Raw genomic sequence first — 20602 nt, forward strand, 5'->3', positions numbered from 1 at the left:
AAGGAATATGGAAAGACTGGGGAGAGTTGGTTTTGGACATTTGATTTGGGGACCTGTCCATTAGGTAGTTGAATATTTGGGATCTGGAGTACAAGAGAAAGATCTGGGCTAGAGAGATGGATTTGGGGATCATCCCAGTGAGAACATGTTGATCTTAGAAACAGGGCACAGCATAGAGCTCTGAGGAACCAGAGCACTTCAGGTCTGTCAGATGGGGAGTGGCTCAAAGAGGCAACTAAGAATGGCCAGAGGGACAGGAAGAAAGGAAGGAGAACTAGCATCTTTTCATATCACTCTTTTTAATGTGGTAACACAAGGGGAGCCAAAAAAATAGAGCCCTAATGAGAGAGAGAACTAAGAACTGAATCAGGCATTTTCTCTTGTCTGGATAGATACTTTAAACTCGTGAATGTTGAGAATAAAAATCTTCAAAGCATTTTTTTGGAGTGCATTTCTAAATATGGCTTGTGTCATTCTGAACTGACCGAAAAAGCACCATGGAAGTGGTTGGGCTTTGAACTTCATGGGCAATAACTTTACTAACCTCCCTAATTTCCTGTAGTGTCCCCAGATTATTAAGGGTGGGTATTTAGATTTACATTGTTGTTGTCTAGAGAGGACAGAGAATTTTCTGTATTTTTTTCCTCTGAAGAAGGAGTTGTTTATGGAGTGGTTCACCTTTATTTTTTAAATAACAGCTTTATTAAAATGTAAGTCACACACCATACAGTTCACCCATTTAAAGTGTATAATTCAGTGATTTTTAATGTATTTGTAGAGTTACGTAACTACCACCAGAATTTCAGAACATTTTCATCACTCCAAAAAGAAACCCTGTACCCATTAGCAGTCATTCCTCATTCTTCCCATTTGCCCCAGCCATAGGCAACCATTAATTTTTCTGTTTCAGTGGATTTGCCTATTCTGGACATTGCATGTTAATGGGATCATACAATACGTGAACTTTGTGTCTGGCTTCTTTTTTTTTTTTTTTTTGCAGTACGCGGGCCTCTCACTGTTGTGGCCTCTCCCGTTGCGGAGCACAGGGCTCCAGACGCGCAGGCTCAGCGGCCATGGCTCACGGGCCTAGCCGCTCCGCGGCACGTGGGATGTTCCCGGACCGGGGCACGAACCCGTGTCCCCTGCATCGGCAGGCGGACTCTCAGCCACTGCACCAGCAGGGAAGCCCTGTGTCTGGCTTCTTTCACTTGGCATAATGTTGTTTTCAAGGCTCATCCGTGTTGTTGTGTGTATCAGTACTTCATCCGTTGTTTTGGCCCTGCAGCATGGCTTGTAGGATCTTAGTTACCCAACCAGGTATTGAATCCAGGCCCTGGCAGTGAAAGTGCCGAGTTCTAACCACTGGACCACCAGGGAATTCCCGTACTTCATTCCACTTATGATTGAAGAATATTATTCCATTGTATGGCTATACCACTAAGTTGTTAGACATTTGGGTTGTTTCCACTTTTTTTTTTTTTTTTGCGGTACGCGGGCCTCTCACTGTTGTGGCCTCTCCCGTTGCGGAGCACAGGCTCCGGACGCGCAGGCTCAGCGGCCATGGCTCACGGGCCTAGCTGCTCCGCGGCATGTGGGATCTTCCTGGACCGGGACACGAACCCGTGTCCCCTGCATCGGCAGGCGGACTCTCAACCACTGCACCACCAAGGAAGCCCTCCACTTTTTTACTACTATGAATAGTATTGCTCTGGACTTTCATGTACAGGTTTTTGTGTAGACATGTCTTTTATTTTTCTTGGATATATACATAGTTGTGGAATCGTTTGGTCATATGGTAATTGTACATTTAACCTTTTTAAAAATTTATTTTTTTATTTTTGACTGCGTTGGGTCTTTGTTGCTGCGCACGGGCTTTCTCTAGTTGCGGCGAGTGGGGACTACTCTTCGTTGCTATGAGCAGGCTTCTCCTTGCGGTGGCTTCTCTTGTTGTGGAGCATGGGCTCCAGGCGCACGGGCTTCAGTAGTTGTGGCACACGGATTCGGTAGTTGTGGCTCATGGTCTCTAGAGTGCAGGCTCAGTAGTTGTGGCACACGGACTTAGTTGCTCCACGGCATGTGGGATCTTCCCACACCAGAGCTCAAACCCGTGTCCCCTGCATTGGCAGGCGGATTCTTAACCACTGCACCACCAGGGAAGTCCCAAAAACTTATTTTTTGTTATGTACCTTTTGCTATTAAATGAGAAGTTACATAAGGAAAATGGCAATGAAGTTACATAGGGAAAATAACAGCTTTATTGAGATATAATTCACATACCATATGTGTTTTAGTATATTTAGAGTTGTGCAACAATCACCATTATCTAACTTCAGAACCTTGTCATTGCCGCAAAAAGAAACCCTGTACCCATTAGCAGTGATTCTCCATTCCACAAATCTACCTTCTGTTTCTATGGATCTGCCTATTCTGGGTATTACATATCAGTGGGAGCATATAATATGTGGCTTCTTGTGTCTGGCTTCTTTCACACTTAGCACAATGTTTTCAAAGTTCATCCATGTTTTAGCATGTATCAGTACTTCATTCCTTTATATGTACATAATATATATATTTAATGTTCCATTGTATAGCTATACCACATTTTGTTTATTCATTCATCAGTTGAGAGACATTTGGGTTGTTTCTATTTTTTGACTATTTTGAGTAATGCTGCTGTGAATGTTGATGTATAGATTTTTGTGTGGATTTATATTTTTCATTTCTCTTGAATATATTCATTAGAGTGGAATTGCTGGGTCATGTGCTAACACTATACTTATTTTAAGGAGCTGCCAAACTGTTTTCCAAAGTGCTGTACTATTTTAACATCCTACTAACAATGTATGAGGGTTCCAATTTTTCCACATTCTCACCAATATTTGTTATTGTTTGTCTTTTCGATTGAAGTAATCATCTTTGGTGAAGCAGCTATATGCAAGCTAGTCAGTGAAGAGATATTAATATATATTTTACCTTGTTAAGTTTTTCTTTAAGCATTTGTAATATCCGTTGGCATTTTTATAAAAAATTTCACCATGATCTTAGCACTAAAATAAAAAGTTTAATGAATAGTAATATAACTCCTCAACTTGTTTAGCTTTTACAAATGTTATTTTTTATTTTTAAAATAATGCATTCTAGAAGGGGAAAAAAAGGAGTGAATGTGATTCACCAAATGTAATTGTTCTCTTAAAGCATAAATTTGTCTTTATAAATTATATACTTCTAAATTGGCAGATAGATTGTACCTTAAATATATAGGCTTGAGCCTTTAAAAATCACAATGAAATCCTGAAAGGTTGTACATAATAGAATTGCTGAATTGTTACATTAAATATACCATGGGTTCAGTACTTAAAGGAACCTCTGTATCTTGTAAGATGGTCAGTAACCCTCTGATTATTTGTTTCATAGATTGATGTTTTTGTATATTATATTTTTAAAAAGAGGAGTACCCCATTATGTTGGGAGCACAAGTGTTTCAAGTAGTGTTATATATAGTTGATCCTCACGATTCTCAGATCCTGTATTTGCAGATAAGCTTACTGGCTAAAATTTATTTGCAACACAGAATCAATACTTGTAGAACTCTTGTGGTCAGTTGTAGACATGTGCAGAGTGGCAAAAGATTTGAATTGCACAACGTGCACACCCCCAGCTGAGGATGAACAGGGTGACGCTCTGCCTTCTCATTTCAGCTCTCAGACTATAAACAAGTATTCTTTTCATAGTCTATTTAGTGCCACATTTTTTGCATTTTTATACTTTTTGTTGGCAGTTTCACTGTTTAAAACGGCCCCTAAGTGTATTGCTGAAGTGCTGTTTAGTGTTCATAAGCCCAAGAAGGCCGTGATGTACCTAACAGAGAAAAGACCTGTTAGATGAGTGTCATTCAGGCATGAGTTATAGTGCCATTACCTGTGAGTTCAGTGTTAATGAATCAACAGTAAATATTAACTAAGGTGTCTTTAAACAGAAACACGCATAAAACAAGGTTATATATTGATTGGTTGGTGAAAATGTTTTGACTAGAGGCTCACAGGATCTAGGAGTACTGGTTCAGTATTTGCTAATTCAGTGTACATGGCAACTTTTTATAACTGCCTGTAAATAATGAGAATCAACTATACATGATGAATTGCTTTTCTCTTGTTGCTTTCAAGATTCTTGCTTTGGCTTTAGGCAATTTGATTATAATATGCCTAGGTTGATTTTTTTGAGTTTATCCTACTTGGAGTTTATTGAGCTTCATAGATGTGTAGATTCATGTGCTTTTTATCAAATTTGAGAAATTTGGGGCCTTTATTTCTTCAAATATTTTTTTCTGTGCCTTTCTCCGTCTCCTCTTCTGAGAATCCTATTATATGATGCTGGTATGCTTGATGGTGTCCCACAGGTCTCTGAGACTCTTTTCTTTTTTCTTCCTGTTCCCTAGACTGGATAATCTCAGTTGGTTAATCTTCAGTTTCACTGATTCCTGTTCAAATCTGCTGTTGAGCCTTTAGTTAATTTTTTTATGTTGTATTTTTCAACTCCAGAATTTCTATTTGGTTCTGTTTTAAAAATATTTCTCTCTTTTAGTAGTATTCTGGATTTGCTGAGACATCATTCTCATATGTTCCTTTAGTTCTTTTTTTTTTTCTTTTTAATGATTTTACTTTTAAAAAAATAGAAGTATAGTTGACTTCCTTTAGTTCTTTAGATATGGTTTCCTTTAGTTCTTTGAACATATTGAAAATCGCCGATTTTAGTCTCTGTCTAGTAAGTCCAACATCTGGGCTTCCTCATCAGTTGTTTCTCTTGTTTGTTTATTTGTTTGCTTTCCTGTATAAGGGCCATACTTTCTTGTTTCTTTGCATGTCTTGTTAAGTTTTAATTGAAAACTGAACATTTTTTATGATATAATGTGGCAACTGGAAATCAGATTCTCTTCCCTCTCCAAGTGAGTTCCAAGTCAGATCAAATAGAGATCCTTGCAAGTGGGATCTTCCAGGGAACCTGCAGATAAGTCAGATAATGATAATTTTCTAGGAATGAAACTCTGAAGGAGCTCTAGCCTAGTTCTGCTCCCTCCAGTTCTGCTGCCTGCCTTCTGGTTTTCACTGCAAATGCAGCTGTTATTTTTCAAGGTTACCATAGAGTTCGAGAGCAGGGAATGGAACTAGATCATGTTAAAATGCTACAAAGCTGACTATAGTAGTCCCCCCCCCCCTTATCCACAGTTTCACTTTCAGCCATTTCAGTTACCTGCAGTTAAGTGCAGCCTGAAAACATTAAGTGGAAAATTCCAGAAATAAGTTTTAAATTGCACGCCATTCCGAGTTGCATGATAAAATATCATGCTGTCCCGTTCCATCCCGCCTGGAACATGTATCATCTCTTTGTCCAGTGTATTCATGCTGTATATGCTGCCTGAGGTTTCAGGCATCCACTGGGGGTCTTGGAACATATCCCCCCATGGATGGGGGTACTACTGTATTCTTACTGAGATTCAGCCATTTTTCTTGAATAAATGCTCCCCAGTTTGCTTCAATCCTGTTAATTTCTAGTCTTTAAAAAGTTGATTCTGAGTCATGTACCACAATGTTCATTGCAGCACTATTTACAATAGCCACGACATGGAAGCAACCTAAGTGTCCATCAACAGATGAATGGATAAAGAAGATATGGCACATATATACAACGGAATATTACTCAGCCATAAAAAGAAACGAAATTGAGTTATTTGTAGTGAGGTGGATGGACCTAGAGTCTGTCATACAGAGTGAAGTAAGTCAGAAAGAGAAAAACAAATACCGTATGCTAACACATATATATGGAATCTAAAAAAAAAAGGTCATGAAGAATCTAGGGGCAGGATGGGAATAAAGACGCAGACCTACTAGAGAATGGACTTGAGGACACGGGGAGGGGGAAGGGTAAGCTGGGAGAAAGTGAGAGAGCGGCATGGACATATATACACTACCAAATGTAAAATAGACAGCTAGTGGGAAGCAGCCGCATAGCACAGGGAGATCAGCTCGGTGCTTTGTGACCACCTAGAGGGGGGGGATAGGGGGGGGGGGAGGGAGGGAGACACAAGAGGGAAGAGATACGGGGATATATGTATATGTATAGCTGATTCACTTTGTTATAAAGCAGAAACTAACACACCGTTGTAAAGCAATTATACTCCAATAAAGATGTTAAAAAAAAAAGTTGATTCTGACCAATTAGGCCAGTTTTATCACTGTTTTTATGGAGGAGAGAATTTTTGGAGGTTCTTACTCTGCCATTTTTTATGACATTACTTCCCTCCCCTTTCTTTTTAGGTTTTTATTTTCATGAACCTGCTGCTTTCTTCTTAGTACTGAAATTATAGTTTGAATTAGATCTGAATCTTAAAGTTTGCCAAGGCTTTCCATCTAGAACTTTTTATTATACCCCAGTTAGTCATGTAAGCATGTACATTTCAGAGTAGTGCGGTGCACATATTCTTGGCCCCGCTGGCTTATTGTAAAGGAGGAAGGAGATTTGATTGAAACCAGCCATTTGGTAGTCTCTGCGGTACTGCCTTCTGGGTTTCCCCTCCCTCATGCTGTTCCACTTGGAATGAAACTTTCCTTACCCAAGCTTCCCTCCTTTTTGTTCTAGTTAATCCTTTGTTTCTTCCTTAAACTTTCACTGAAGAATAACACAAAGGAAAGTACAGAAATTATAGTAACTATGCTTGATTTTATTATCTCCAAGTAAATACCTAGATAATCACCACCCTGGTTAGTGGGTAGCCACCCACAAAGCTGACCATCTACCCAGTAAATCATTTTTCAGATGTAGCAGATGCTCATCTATTCTAAATAGACATTTCTGGAGGCCAGTAGTATATATTTTTCCCTATTTCTCTCCTTTTTAATTGATATATAATTCTCATACCATAAAATTCACCATTTGAAAGTGTGAAATTCAGTGAGTCTTAGTACATTAACAAAATTGTGCGACCATCACCACCATCTAACTGTAGAATGTCTTCCTCACCTCAAAAAGAAACTCTGTATTAATTGATAGTCACTCCCCATTCCCTTCCTCTCCTCAACTCCTGGCAACCACTGATCTACTTTTATCTGTCTCTACGGATTTGCTTTATCTGGATGTCTCATATCAATGGAATCTCACAGTATATGACCTTCTGTTTCTGGCTTCTTTCTCTTACCAAAATGTCTTCAAGGTTCAGCCACACTGTAGCATTTATCAATACTTCATTCTTTTTTTCTTTTTTTTTAAAAAATAAATTTATTTATTTGTTTATTTATTTTTGGCTGCGTTGGGTATTTGTTGCTGCGCGCGGGCTTCCTCTAGTTGCGGCGAGCAGGGGCCACTCTTTGTTGCAGTGCATGGGCCTCTCATTGCGGTGGCCTCTCCCATTGCAGAGCGCGGGCTCTAGGTGCGCGGGCTTCAGTAGTTGTGGCACACCGGCTTAGTTGCTCTGTGGCATGTGGGATCCTCCTGGACTAGGGCTCGAACCCGTGTCCCCTGCATTGGCAGGTGGATTCTTAACCACTGTGCCACCAGGAAGGTCCCACTTCATTCTTTTTTATGGCTGAATAATATGCCATTGTATGGCTATACCACATTTTGTTTATTCATTCAGCAGTTGATAGACTTGCGTTGTTCCACTTTGGGGCTATTATGAATAATGATGCTGTGGACATTCATGTGCAAGTTTTTATATAAATATATGTTTTCAGTTTTCTTGGGTATATGCTTAAGAGTGGAATTGCTTGGTCTTAATGGCGACTCTGTTTAACGTTTTTCGGAACTGCCAAACTGCTTTTCACAGTAGCAGCATCATTTCACGTTCTCACCAGCAATTTATGAGAGTTCCAGTTTCTCCACATTCTCACCCACACTTATTTTCTGTTTTGTTTTTTGTTTGTTTTTACTGTAGCTATGCCAGCATGTATGAAGTAGTACCTTACTGTGGTTTATTTGTGTTTCCCTAGTGACTATCCATGTTGAGCATCCTTTCACTTGCTTATTAACCAGTTGTATATCTTTCAAGAAATGTCTTTTAGTATCATTTGCCCACCTTTTAATAGATTATTTGTCATTTTATTGTTGAATTTTAAGAGTTCTTTTTGTATTCTGGATACTAGACTTTTAACAAGATACATGATTTTCCAGCATTTTTGCCCATGCTGTGGGTTTTCTTTTCACCTTTATAGTGACCTTTGATGCACCAACGTTTTTATCTTTGATGAAGTCCAGTTTATCTATTTTTTCTTTTGTTGTTTGTGCTTTAAGATGTCATATCCGGCTCCCCCTCCCCCTCCCTCCTCCCTCCTCCCTCCTCCTCTAGCACAGGGCCCGGGCAGGCGGGGCATTCTGCAGCCAGCAAGCCGGGCACGCAGCTGCCCACTTGCGCTGTGCCTGCTGCAGCCAAACCCGGCCCGACGGGAGCCGAGCAGAGAGTGGGGATCACGAGCCCTGGCCAGAGCGAGTGCGTTCGGCCACCGCCGAGTTGGCACCTGGAGGACGTGGAGGAAAGGCCGGCAGAGACCAATGCCAGTGTGGACGACTCGGCGCCCCCCTCGGTGGCCCAGCTGGCCGAGTGATTCAGGGAGCAGGCAGCCGCTGCAAAGGAGACACCAGCCAGTAAACCAACAAGAAGGAAACTGCCCTGCTCCCTCTCTCTGTTCCTCCCCAGGGTAGAGCTGGGCCAGAATGGTGAAGAGAAGTCACCGCCCAATGCAAACCACCCTCCTAAAGTCAAAGTGAAGAGCTCGCCTCTGATCAAGAAGCTCCAGGCCAGTTTAGCCTTTGATCCAGCGACCCTGCTGCCTGGGGCCTCACCCAAGAGTCCCCAACTCAAGGCCATGGTATCACCGTTTCACAGCCAGCTTTCTACCCCCAGCAGCCCTGGCGTGTGGTCTCGGGCCAGCAAGCCAGAGGAGGTGCCCATCAGCTTTGACCAGCCTCCTGAAGGCAGTCATCTGCCCTCTTACAGTAAGGTACAGACGAGGGCCTCCATAAAAAGGTGCCCTCCCTCCAGGCTATTCAGAAGGTCCCAGTCGGATTGTGGGGACCTGGGGAAGCTCAGGGCCATGGAGTCCTCCCAGGAGAATGGCGCCAAGGAAGAGAATGGCAACGAGGTGTTCCCAGCCAAGAGCAAGACTCCAGGATCCCCTCCTCTGAGGAGGACGCCCAGCAGGACAGAGAAGCAGGAGGAGAAGGGAAGGGCCTCGGGGGTAGCCCAGCAGCACGAAACGGCCATGGGGAGCTCCGAGGAGGGGGCCAACCAGCGTCCAGCCCGAGCCTCCAGCCCAGAGGCAGAGGACGGGTGTGGGAGCCCCATGGAGGAGAAACCGGCTGAAGAGCAGATGGAAGAGCCTACAGAGGTGAAGGAGAGGGTGGCCAGTGAAGAAGAGGAGCCCAGACAGAGGAGCCAAGACACAGAGGGGCTGGAGGAGGGAGCTGTCGGGGAGGAGACCCCCCAAAGCCCATCCTGGAGGAGGGGAGGGCGACCACAGTCCTGAGCAGGGGACCGGCAAGGAAAAGCAAGATGGAGGGGGCCGTCCTCGAGCCAGGCTGTGACCCTGGCACTGGCCATGCCCAGCCGGACACTAGCAGTGAGGTCCCCAAGACAGAGGATAACACCCCTGTCCACACTAAAAGGTGAAGAAGATCTCATTGTGCCTAGTGATGAAGCTGCTGGAGCTGTGTCCATGAAGTAGCAGCAATGATCGTAGTGGCAGCAAAGGAAGCCATCTCAGGAGCAGGATGGCGTGAGGGTCTGGAGTCAGCCTGAGGACACAGGGTGCAATTTCCCGATGTCTGCATCATCGGAGACAGAGATTGGATCTGAGGGCCAAGACTTTTATCAACTTGAGTTTGTGTCACCTGATGGACTTGGTTTAAAACAAAAAAAAGAAACTCATTTAAAACAATTTACTATGGTGACAACTCCCTAGGGATACTGGTCAAACTGTGGGGCCCAGATACTGTCCACACCCACCTAACCCTATAGCTGACCTCAGAACTGGACTGGGATTTACCTAATCAGATTGTGTTTGTGTAAGGTGACAGCCTTTTTATTGTTCTTAAGTTTTCATGGTTCTCAAATGTAAGTAAAGACTCATTTCAGGTAGCTAGAAACAAAGTAGTATCACTGGAAATATAAATCCTGTAAGTTACAGAAGACCTTAAATTGTATAGAGACCCTGAGACAACCTTTCAGCTTCGTCAAAATTTGACTGGCCAACCAATTTTGAAAACACTAGGCGAGAAGAGATAATTATTGAAACATTAAAAAATATGTGTCTGTTCCAACAAAAACAACAAAAAAAGATATCATGTCCAAGAAACCATTGCCTAATCTAAGATCACAAAGATTTACACCTATATTTTCTTTCTTTTTTTTAAAAGTTTATTTATTTTATTTATTTATTTTTGGCTGTGTTGGGTCTTTGTTGCTGTGCGCTGGGTTTCTCTAGTTGCAGCGAGCAGGGGCTGCTCTTCGTTGCCGTGCGTGTGCTTCTCATTGCAGTGGCTTCTCTTGTTGTGGAGCACAGGCTCTAGTTGCGCGGGCTTCAGTACTTGTGGCACAAGGTCTCAGTACTTGTGGCTCACGAGTCTAGAACGCAGGCTCAGTAGTTGTGGCACATGGGCTTAGTTGCTCCATGGCGTGTGGGATCTTCCCGGACCAGGGCTCGAACCTGTGTCCCCTGCATTGGCAGGCGGATTCTTAACTACTGCGCCACCAGGGAAGTCCCTGTATTTTCTTATAAAAGCTTTATAGTTTTAGCTCTTACATTGAGGTCTTTGATCCATTTTGAGTTAATTTTTGTTTATGATATAAGATAGGGGTTCATATTCTTTTTTTTTTTTGCATGTGGGTATCTAGTTGTCCCATCACCATTTGTTGAAAAGACTATTCTTTCCCAACTGAATGGTTTTGGCACCCTTGTCTAAAATCAGTTGACCATAGAGGTATGGGTTTATTCTAAACTCTCACCTGCATTCCACTGATACGTATATGTCATTTCTTATGCCAGTGCTCTGCTGTCTTTATTACTATAGCTTTACAGTACGTTTTCAAGTTAGGAAGTGTGAGTCCTCCATATTTTTTTCAATATTCATTTGGTCGTCTTGGGTCCCTTGCATTTCCATATGCATTTTAGGATCAGCTTGCCTATTTCTGTAAAAAAGGTAGTTCAAGTTTTGCTAGAGATTGCATTGAATTTGTAGATGAATTTGGTGAAGTAGTATATTTTTAAGTATTACAAGTTTCATTTACATAAACTTTGGAAGCATGTAAAGCAGAAAAAAGTTTAATGTTTATGGTGACTTTTAAAAAATTAGTAAGTAGGGGGCTTCCCTGGTGGCGCAGTGGCTGAGAGTCCGCCTGCCGTTGCAGGGGACACGGGTTCGTGCCCTGGTCCGGGAAGATCGCACATGCCGCGGAGCGGCTGGGCCCGTGAGCCATGGCCACTGAGCCTGTGCGTCCGGAGCCTGTGCTCCACAACGGGAGAGGCCACAACAGTGAGAGGCCCGCGTACCGCAAAAAAAAAAAAAAATTAGTAAGTATATGGGTCTTACTTGACCTTCTAGGATCATCTGGCAGAGGAATGAGGGTGAACTCTCAGAGCCAGGGGCACCAGTGTACAACACAGAACAAAGAAAGGTTCTCCTCAGGGTTGCTCAAGACACTCACTGTGGCCAATTCAAGGTGATGGTTTTCCTTCACAGACCACACAGTTTCTGTGTGAGCAGCCTTCCGTCCTTCAGCACTCCTGCTGAGTGCTTCTTTTGTACATCGGAATTTGTACAGCCACATTGATAACAGTGGAGCACTTGGCTAGGAATAGATATGATTGCCTTATTGTAATGAATCTGAAAAATGAACATTTGGGAACAGATTTCTTACATATAGCTGTTAGATATCTTGTTTCTTGAAAAGGTTATGAGAGTTTTTAGAGAGTCAAGATTCTCTTGAACACAGAGCTACAAATGGTGGCTCGTTTAGTTGGATTTATATGCTAGCTGGGTTAGGATTGCTATACTTTTAGAGTATGTGTTTGTATCCATAGCACTTTCCTCATCTCTTGCTCTTATAACCTGCCTGCCTTCCTGTGTTCCTAATGCAGTTGTAGAACTGTAAAGGAGGCATGGTATTTGGCCATGATGAGTGATATGGTATGATTTATGTTTATTTTTATCTATCAAAAAAGGAAAATGGAGGGCTTCCCTGGTGGCGCAGTGGTTGAGAGTCCGCCTGCCGATTCAGGGGACACGGGTTCGTGCCCCGGTCCGGGAAGATCCCACATGCCGCGGAGCAGCTGGGCCAATGAGCCATGGCTGCTGAGCCTGCGCGTCCGGAGCCTGTGCTCTGCAACAGGAGAGGCCACAACAGTGAGAGGCCCGCGTACCGCAAAAAAAAAAAAAGGAAAATGGAAAGAAAGCCTAGTTATCAATAAGTAGACCAAACTATATACAGACATCATGTACATTGAAGTTTAATACAGACTACATGTATCATTCAGTAAAACATATTTGAACTGTTGTTATGTTTGGAAGAATACATAGTTTCAGGCAAGTGTAAACCTAGTTGTAGCTGTGTAGGAAGAATCACATTACTCTACTATTGTAGAGTAGTTCAGAAACTGCAACCAGAGGTGTTCAGACCTTGCTCTTTGCACCTATCCAGAGCCAGGGGTTCTATAGAAGCTTCCCCAGGGTGTAAGAACCTGCACACCCTCCGAGGCTTCCTTTTAAACATCTGGAGGGGAAATTGGTACCTGGGTGAGGATGAGTAGCATCCTGTCTACAAACCTGCCAGCCACTTACCTCTCCAGGCTCTGTCTTTCTGTATGCTGCACTTCAGCCCAGCTGGGTATCCTGAACAGACTTTAAGCCATCCTGCTTCAGGGCCTTTGCTGTGGTGGTCCTTTCATCTGGTGAGCCCCAGCCATCCCTTTTGTGCTTATCAAAACGTATCCTACAATCAAGGCCTACCTCCGAGTAACATTTTCTTCATAACAAACTTCCTGATTTCTCTCAGTCTTTGCTCATCACTCCATTTCCAAATCCCCCTTAAGGTTTTGTGAGCGCTCTACTTGTCAACAGCCCTCACCTAATCTGTGTACTCTTCTAATCCTCTTATGGATTTGTGAGCTCTTTGAGGAGGAAACACAAACATGAGTCCAGGCCCTGCTTGATGTGTCTCTTGTCAGCCTGAGTTTTGGAGTGGTTAGTGGGGAATCAAACTTTTTGTTACATTATTTTTGTACTACAACTTGAGGAATTTTCTAACAGTCATCATATCATAGTTGCACTCTCACTGTTGTACCTGCTTTTATAAGGTTTTTATATAGTTTCTTATTCATTTGGAGCCCACCTTTGTGGATAATAGCATTTCAGGAGTTAATGTTCCAGAATTACTCACTGTCTTGTAACTTTCCTAACTCTATCTTATTTTTCCCCCTTACAGGAAATGACTTAGAAGCCTTACGAATACATCTGTGCATTCTTGCTTCAGACTTTACAATTGAGGGCCAACCCAGTCTGGAAGCACCTCTTATTAATGTTATACGGAAACTGCTACCTCAGCAAACAAAAGAAAAGAAGGAGAGGACTTATAATAAATGCCATTTTTTTTAAAAAAAAAACTTGCTTTCAGAAAATATTAAAGGAAATTTTCCGCATTGAGAAGACCTTTTACGGGTAGATCGCTTTGGCAGGCAGAGGCTCTGTCAAGATTCTGCAGAGGTCTGATCTTCCTTACTGAGGACTTAGTGTGAAGTAATTCTGTACTGCTTTTTAAATTGCTGTTGATCAGCTTGTGGGTTTTTGGGTTCTAACTTCTCTGGTATATTGAAGATACATTATATTACATTTTTTTAAGTTAAGTTATTTTTCTGCCATTGTAAATACAAGTATCAAAATATTCTTGCAAAGCAATTCTAGGTAAACATTTTTCTCAGCAAGCATATCTTTTTATTAAGAGAGTAGAATGCTAACATTTCTTATATAGCATTTTGGGCACACTTTTATTTTTTGTCAGAGGTCCTGCCTACACTGAAAATATTAATTATATAAACCTGTTGTCCTTTTCACAACTACATTGGATCACATGGTCACCTGCCTCATGGAAATGCCTTTTTTAAAACTTAGATTTGCAGAACTCCACTATTTTTATACCTAGCTACAGTTTTAGGGGGGAAAAAAAGGAATCAGGACCCTGACCCTCTCACGGTCACTGGGACAGTTCCCCTTCCCGCATGTATTGCTGCAGTGCCCAGGACAGTAAAATGGACTACAAGCGGCGCTTCCTGCTTGGCGGGTCCAAGCAGAAGGTGCAGCAGCACCAGCAGTACCCAATGCCTGAGCTCGGCCGAGCACTGAGTGCTCCCCTGGCATCTACGGCCACCACCGCCCCCCTGGGCAGTCTGACTGCCGCAGGCAGCTGCCACCATGCCATGCCCCACTCCACTCCCATTGCTGACATCCAGCAGGGCATCTCCAAATACCTGGACGCCCTCAACGTCTTCTGCCGTGCCAGTACTTTCCTCACAGATCTCTTCAGCACTGTGTTCAGGAACTCTCACTATTCCAAGGCAGCCATGCAACTCAAAGATGTGCAGGAGCACGTCATGGAAGCAGCCAGTCGGCTGACTTCAGCCATAAAGCCTGAGATCGCCAAGATGCTGATGGAACTTAGTGCCGGGGCTGCAAACTTTACAGATCAGAAGGAATTCAGTCTCCAGGACATTGAGGTAGAGTATCTTCTGTGTCATACTTGGGTAGGAAAATGTATTCCAGAGGTAAGTGAGAATGTCTTAGTTTTTTCTCAAATCACTGAAATGATGGTCTTCGTCCTCTTTCCATTGATACCCTGTCCTTGTAAAAAATTTTTGCATGCCAGGTTCTGAATTGCTTTCATTTCAAATTAAGTAGGATAGAAGATTATTAAACAAATCAGCCTATGTTTTATGTTCTTTAAATTTTCAAGTTGGAACTTAATTTCCAAATAACATACTGTTAAAGTACATAGTAGGGACTGAGAATTCTAAATATGATTATGAAGATTTCTTTGTGAATTGTCATTATATAGAACCATTGGTTTAATGTAGAAAGTTCTACACGTGTTTACAGGATAAGTTATTTTTTCAGTTCTAAATTTACATCTATTTACATTTGGATGCATTTGATTCTTATTCAGTACGTTTCTTAGGGTCTTTGGTAGTCAAAATGAAATATTCTCCTTTTTTCAGGGCTCTACATTAGAGTGTAAGATTGGAATACAAATTTCATTCAGAATAAACATGACGTTTTTCCTTCCTTCGTTTAGGAAATAATTTATTAAACTGTCATATGTTAAATTAGCTTCACTGCTAGATTTTCAAAATTATTTTTACCTGCTCAGAGAGTTCTTCTGAGTTTGATTTTTCCACGTGTCCTTGTACGTTTTAGCAGCACATTAAAGGCTAGGTTTCTGGATGCTAGGAGGGAGAATGTTCCTTTCCCCATCCTGGGGTTGTGTTTGATTTTAGGAAATCACTAGTCTTCTGAACTAAATCTGGTGATTGTGGTAGCTGAATAAGCTAACTTATACTGTTGTGGGTTTAGGGGAAAAAAAAGTTAGGCTATTAAGTATTATGACTCATTTTTTATTGTGTTTAAAAGGCATATCGTGATTTTGAAGGCATTTCCAAGAGGAATTTAAAACTATGTTTGTTTTTATTTATTTATTTTTGGCTGCATTGGGTCTTCGTTGCTGCGCGCGGGCTTTCTCTGGTTGCAGTGAGCGGGAGCTACTCTTCGTTGCGGTGCTCAGGCTTCTCATTGTGGTGGCTTCTCTTGTTGTGGAGCACGGGCTCTAGGCGCGCGGGCTCAGTAGTTGTGGCTCGCAGGCTCTAGAGTGCAGGCTCGGTAGTTGTGGCGCATGGGCTTAGTTGCTCCGCGGCATGGGGGATCTTCCTCGACCAGTGCTCGAACCCGTGTCGCCTGAATTGGCAGGCGGATTCTTAACCACTGTGCCACCAGGGAAGCCCAGAAACTATTTTTGAAAAGACACAATAGTCTTGGTGTAAATCAGGCATTAGGCATCATCAGACTTTTCCTGTAGAGGGCAAATAGTAAGTAAATTTTAAGCTTCGTGGACCACATGCGTCTCTTTCACATTCTTCTTTGTTTATTTTAAATAACCCTTTAAGAATGCGAAAACCAGTTTTACCTTGTAGACCTGTCTGTTGGACTGGATTTGGCCCATGAGTTATAGTTTGCTGAATCTGCTGGTATAAATGTATAATATCCTCCTTGGCTCATTCTATTTTGAACCTATCCAAGTTTATTTTTATTTTCTGATTTTTTTCTATGATCACATCATATATTCAGAGAAATTATGATTTTGAAGTATTTTTAAAATGGCTTGTCATAGTTTAGTTTTTAAATTACACATGTAAATCATATATAAAGCGTATTTTTAAGAAACGTACTTCTCAAAAGAAATTCAAGCAGTGAAACTTAAAACTACTGCTCTACTCTCCCATCCCATTCCTTTTCCCAGAGGAGACCACTGTTAACTGGTTGGTTTGTGCCATTCCAGATTACTGTGTGTATAGGCACAGATGTACAGCTTTGACTTCTGTTTGTTTTATGTGAAGAACCATGTTAGCCCTCAGGATGCCTGGTCACTGCTGTGCAGAGATGTGGGAGGAGAGCAGTTAGGGCCTCTGCCCTCTCAGAATGTGCTGAACAGTATTAGACCCAGACTGTTTCAGTTCCCATCCTGCAATGACACAAGCACCTTTAGCTTTATTTAGAATTTCAGGCAAGAATGGTTTGAAAATGAGGCCAAAGCCTATTATTTTAACCTGAACATTATTGGGCTCTTCTTCAGTCCATGCCTCCAGGTGCTGGAGGAGACAGAGCTAGGCCTCCAGGGCTGTTTGCCCTCCAACCCTGTGGGGCAAGTGCCCTTGTTCCCCAGGTCGGGACAGCTAGAGAAGGATGAACCAACCCTGAGGAGTTGGGTTTAGTAAAGCCACTGGGTGCAATAGCACCTACCTTGTCCCTTCTGCTTTCCTGGGACCAGCATGGACCATTTGAGCTGAGAAGGGGAAATATTTCTTATTGCTGTGTTTTGGAATTTTGGCTTGACTTCCCCCATTGAAATGCGATTAGGATAGCTGGAATACTACCATGTTTTTGTATATAATGGGCTAAACAGGCTTTCAGAGGCTAAACTGGAAACTAAGTGCTGTTGATGTGTTTTAGAATATATGCGTGTATTCTAGGTTTCAAACTGCTGACTTATAATTAAATCCTAAAATGTGATTGTGAAATGTAGGCCTGCAAACTTAACATTTTGCTCTTTCCACAGAATAGTATTTGTTGTTTCTGGAATTTATGTACTGACGTGGTCTCTCTCTCAGGATATTCACCAACTCAGATGACATAGCTGGGCATTTTTTTTTTTTTTCCTGTTGGTTTTTTAAAGATTTTATCAGCAAGGGCCAGAGAAGCTCTTTAGCATTCATCCTTGGGGAAAGAAGTATGTGGCCTAACATTGATGAACTTGACTGGCTAGACAAGGACCTCTGCTCAAGAGCTTAGCCCAGGACTGCGGTTGAGAAAAGCCCTGAATTCAGTATTCAAACGCCTGACCATTTGAAACCTAAGACAAAGTACCAGTTCCACTGTCCCACCCCTGAAGGTAGCCAAAACATGCTTCTAATGCTCCCTTACTTGCAGCCAGGTTTCGGATATGCTCGTTGATTGACAGATCCTGGTGCCTGTGTCTAGGAACTGCAGTTGCCAACTGTGTGCTCTGGGGCAGGCAGGGTGTACGTGAGTCCTGTCCTGTCTGTACTCATCAGTGACTTTGCCCCTTACCCCAGGTGATTCAACCTCATAATCTCTCTGTTAGAGAAATAAGTTTTGAGTAGAAAGTGACTCTGCTTTTTTTTTTATAAAGGTGTTGTATTTATTTTTTAATTATCTACATTTTTTAATATTTTATTTATTTTTTTTGGCTGCGACAGGTCTTAGCTGCAGCATGCGGGATCTTTCTTTGCGGCGTGTGGGTTTCTCTCTAGTTGTGGCGTGCAGGTTTTCTCTCTCTAGTTGTGGCGTGTGGGCTCCAGGGCACGTGGGCTCTCTTGTTGAGGCGCGCAAGCTCAGTGGTTGTGACACACAGGCTTAGTTGCCCCGCAGCATGTGGGATCTTAGTTCCCCAAGCAGGGATCGAACCCGTGTCCCCTGCATTGGAAGGCAGATTCTTTACCACTGGACCACCAGCAAAGCCCCAACTCTGCTTCTTATTGTCTGTATGGCCTTGAGCAAATCTTCTAACATCTCTAAGCCTCAGTCTGTCCATCTATAAAATGGAATTACCACCCACCTTCCAGAGTTCTTGTGACGATCAGAAGCGATTAGCGTGTGTGAAACACTGTACCCAGCTAGTTGTCATCATCATCACTTATTATTATTGCTTCCAACATGGCTTGAAAAGTGTTATTAGTCCTTCTCTGCAGTACAGAGCACAACTATGTACAGAGCCAACAACAGAGAGAAATATACAGCAGATTAGTCTCACTGGAACCCTTTTAGGTGGAAAAAGTTGCCACTCCTAGAACATTTGCTCTACTCATTTCTTTCCTGGTTCTTGAGGTGAGCACCTCCCTTTCTCTTCTGTGTTACTTTCTCTTTTGGTGTTGTAAGGTGGCAGCAGTATTACCTTGCCTGATGTAGAAACTGCCGGAACGTTTCCAGCATAAAAGCCCTAGGGGACCTCTTCTAATAGTCACTGCTCTATTTCCCTTGCACCTAGAATGGGGGTACATAGGGAAGGAAGTGGAGTGGGGGATGTCTTGGAGTCCACTTGCTGTAGCTAGGTATCTTTGAGCAAGCCAATTGATAGTTTAGGTGGGATTTTCCCCGCTTTGGATTTATAGAAAATGTATAGTTTACATTGTATATATGAACTGGGATGTTGTCTAAAATGAGAAATATGATCTTAATCAAGTGCTTCATGGGGGATTCCTTTATGTAAGTCTTCAACTGCCAGTCCAGCCAAAATGAACTCAGGAAAAATATGGTTTCCCATATTGAATTTGTTCATTATACAAAGCTTTGACACCCCACGACATTTTTTAGAGGTAGACCATACGGAACCTGCTGTTTCTATCTTTTCTTTTCAAGTCTAGGGGCATCTCCGTTGGTGTGTTACTTCTAATGTTCCTGTAAAATGCCGGGCTACATGAATTGAGTGGCTATGAGTTCTCTTTGATTTTATCTACTTCAATTTTATTTGTCCTAGAAATCTGGTATCCTAACTAAGGATCATTTGCAAGTAAAACATGTAGTTCATATTAAAGAAGTATAGACAACCCCATAATTAGGTTTTCTATTTATTAGAAAGTCAAAGATGTCAACTTCTTTTTATAAACATCTATCACATGTCTTAAATAAAATTACTTTCCAGTGCAAATGTAAATAAAAGAATCAAATTGACTTGTGGTTCATGCGTTCATTCCACAGATATTTACTGCACACTTTGTGCCAGGGACTGTTCCAGGCACAGAGGATACAGCGGTGAGCAAGACAGAAATTCCTCCCTTCACGTAGAGAGATGAGGGCTGTGATCTTAGATAAGATAGTTAGAAAAGGCATCACTGAGAACGTGATATGTGAGTAAAGAACTGAAGGAGATGAAGGAGTAGGCCCCAATAATAACCAGGAAAAGAGGATTCCAGGCAGAGGGGACAGCTAGTGCAAAGTTCCTGAGGCAGGAGCAAACTTGAGTGTTTGAAGAGCAGTGAGGGCCTATTGTGGCTGAAACAGCAAAACAAAGACACTAGGGGTGAGGTCAGACAGGTAAAGAGGTCATCCTCTGACGGGAAGGTAAAGGGAGGGCAACAAGATGAAGTGATGACACTTCTCCCCTTGTTTTCTTCACCCTGTGGCAGCTCTGGGGCTCCAGTTTCACCTCGAGCCCTCAGTGTTGGTACAGGGTTCCCAAGAGTTGTATAGCTGATTCACTTTGCTGTATAGTAGAAACTAACATAACATTGTAAAGCAACTATACTCCAATAAAAATTAATTTAAAAAATGATAAATTGGGAACTTTGAACATGTACTGGGTCCTGGTCGATTGGGATTTGCTTCAAAACATTCCAGCAGAAAAAGGTGGAGTAGGGGAGAAGGATGAAAAAACATGGCAAAATGTTGATAGTTACTGAAGTTTTTTGATGGGTTCACGAGGGGTTGTTATATTCTGTTTTTGTGTATATTTGGACATTTTCCAAATTTAAAAAAAGGGAGAGAGAAACTTTCAACCACATGATAGAAGTAATGTATCAGGAACACACAGTAAATGATTCCATTTCATAAGTGATTTGTGCATGTGAAGTGGTCTTCTAACAGAAAGGGAAGTATTTAGGAAAACTCCTCTGTTTTCTGTCTACTCACAAAATACTGCACCTCTGGCGCTGTGGTCATAAGTTTGTTGGTGGGGGTTTTTCCCATACCAAGCAATTCTGGATCAGTTCTGACATTTTTTACCTGGAGTTAGCATCGGATTACACAGTTAAGGGCTCAGTCCCACTAGACTGCCCCCCAACCC

At 42.3% G+C, this 20602-nt stretch overlaps 1 protein-coding gene across 6 annotated transcripts in view; it reads left to right on the forward strand.

Annotated features, from left to right (window-relative positions):
- The window catches only part of KIAA0355 (KIAA0355 ortholog), a 74948-nt gene that overhangs the window by 14227 nt on the left and 40119 nt on the right, over positions 1 to 20602 (forward strand). For 5 of the 6 annotated variants that reach the window (XM_029240397.1, XM_029240360.1, XM_029240408.1 and 2 more), the window contains one exon: positions 13466 to 14750. In XM_029240397.1, coding sequence (XP_029096230.1) covers positions 14256 to 14750 — 495 coding nt within the window. In that variant the 5' untranslated portion in view covers positions 13466 to 14255. Of the gene's footprint in view, positions 1 to 9322; positions 10051 to 13465; positions 14751 to 20602 lie in introns of those variants that run through there. The other variant, XM_029240390.1, reaches the window with a different exon arrangement.

This window comes from Monodon monoceros, unplaced genomic scaffold (genome assembly GCF_005190385.1).
Source record: "Monodon monoceros isolate NGI ecotype Baffin Bay Population unplaced genomic scaffold, NGI_Narwhal_1 Super_Scaffold_10, whole genome shotgun sequence".
Classification (NCBI taxonomy): Eukaryota; Metazoa; Chordata; class Mammalia; order Artiodactyla; family Monodontidae; genus Monodon; species Monodon monoceros.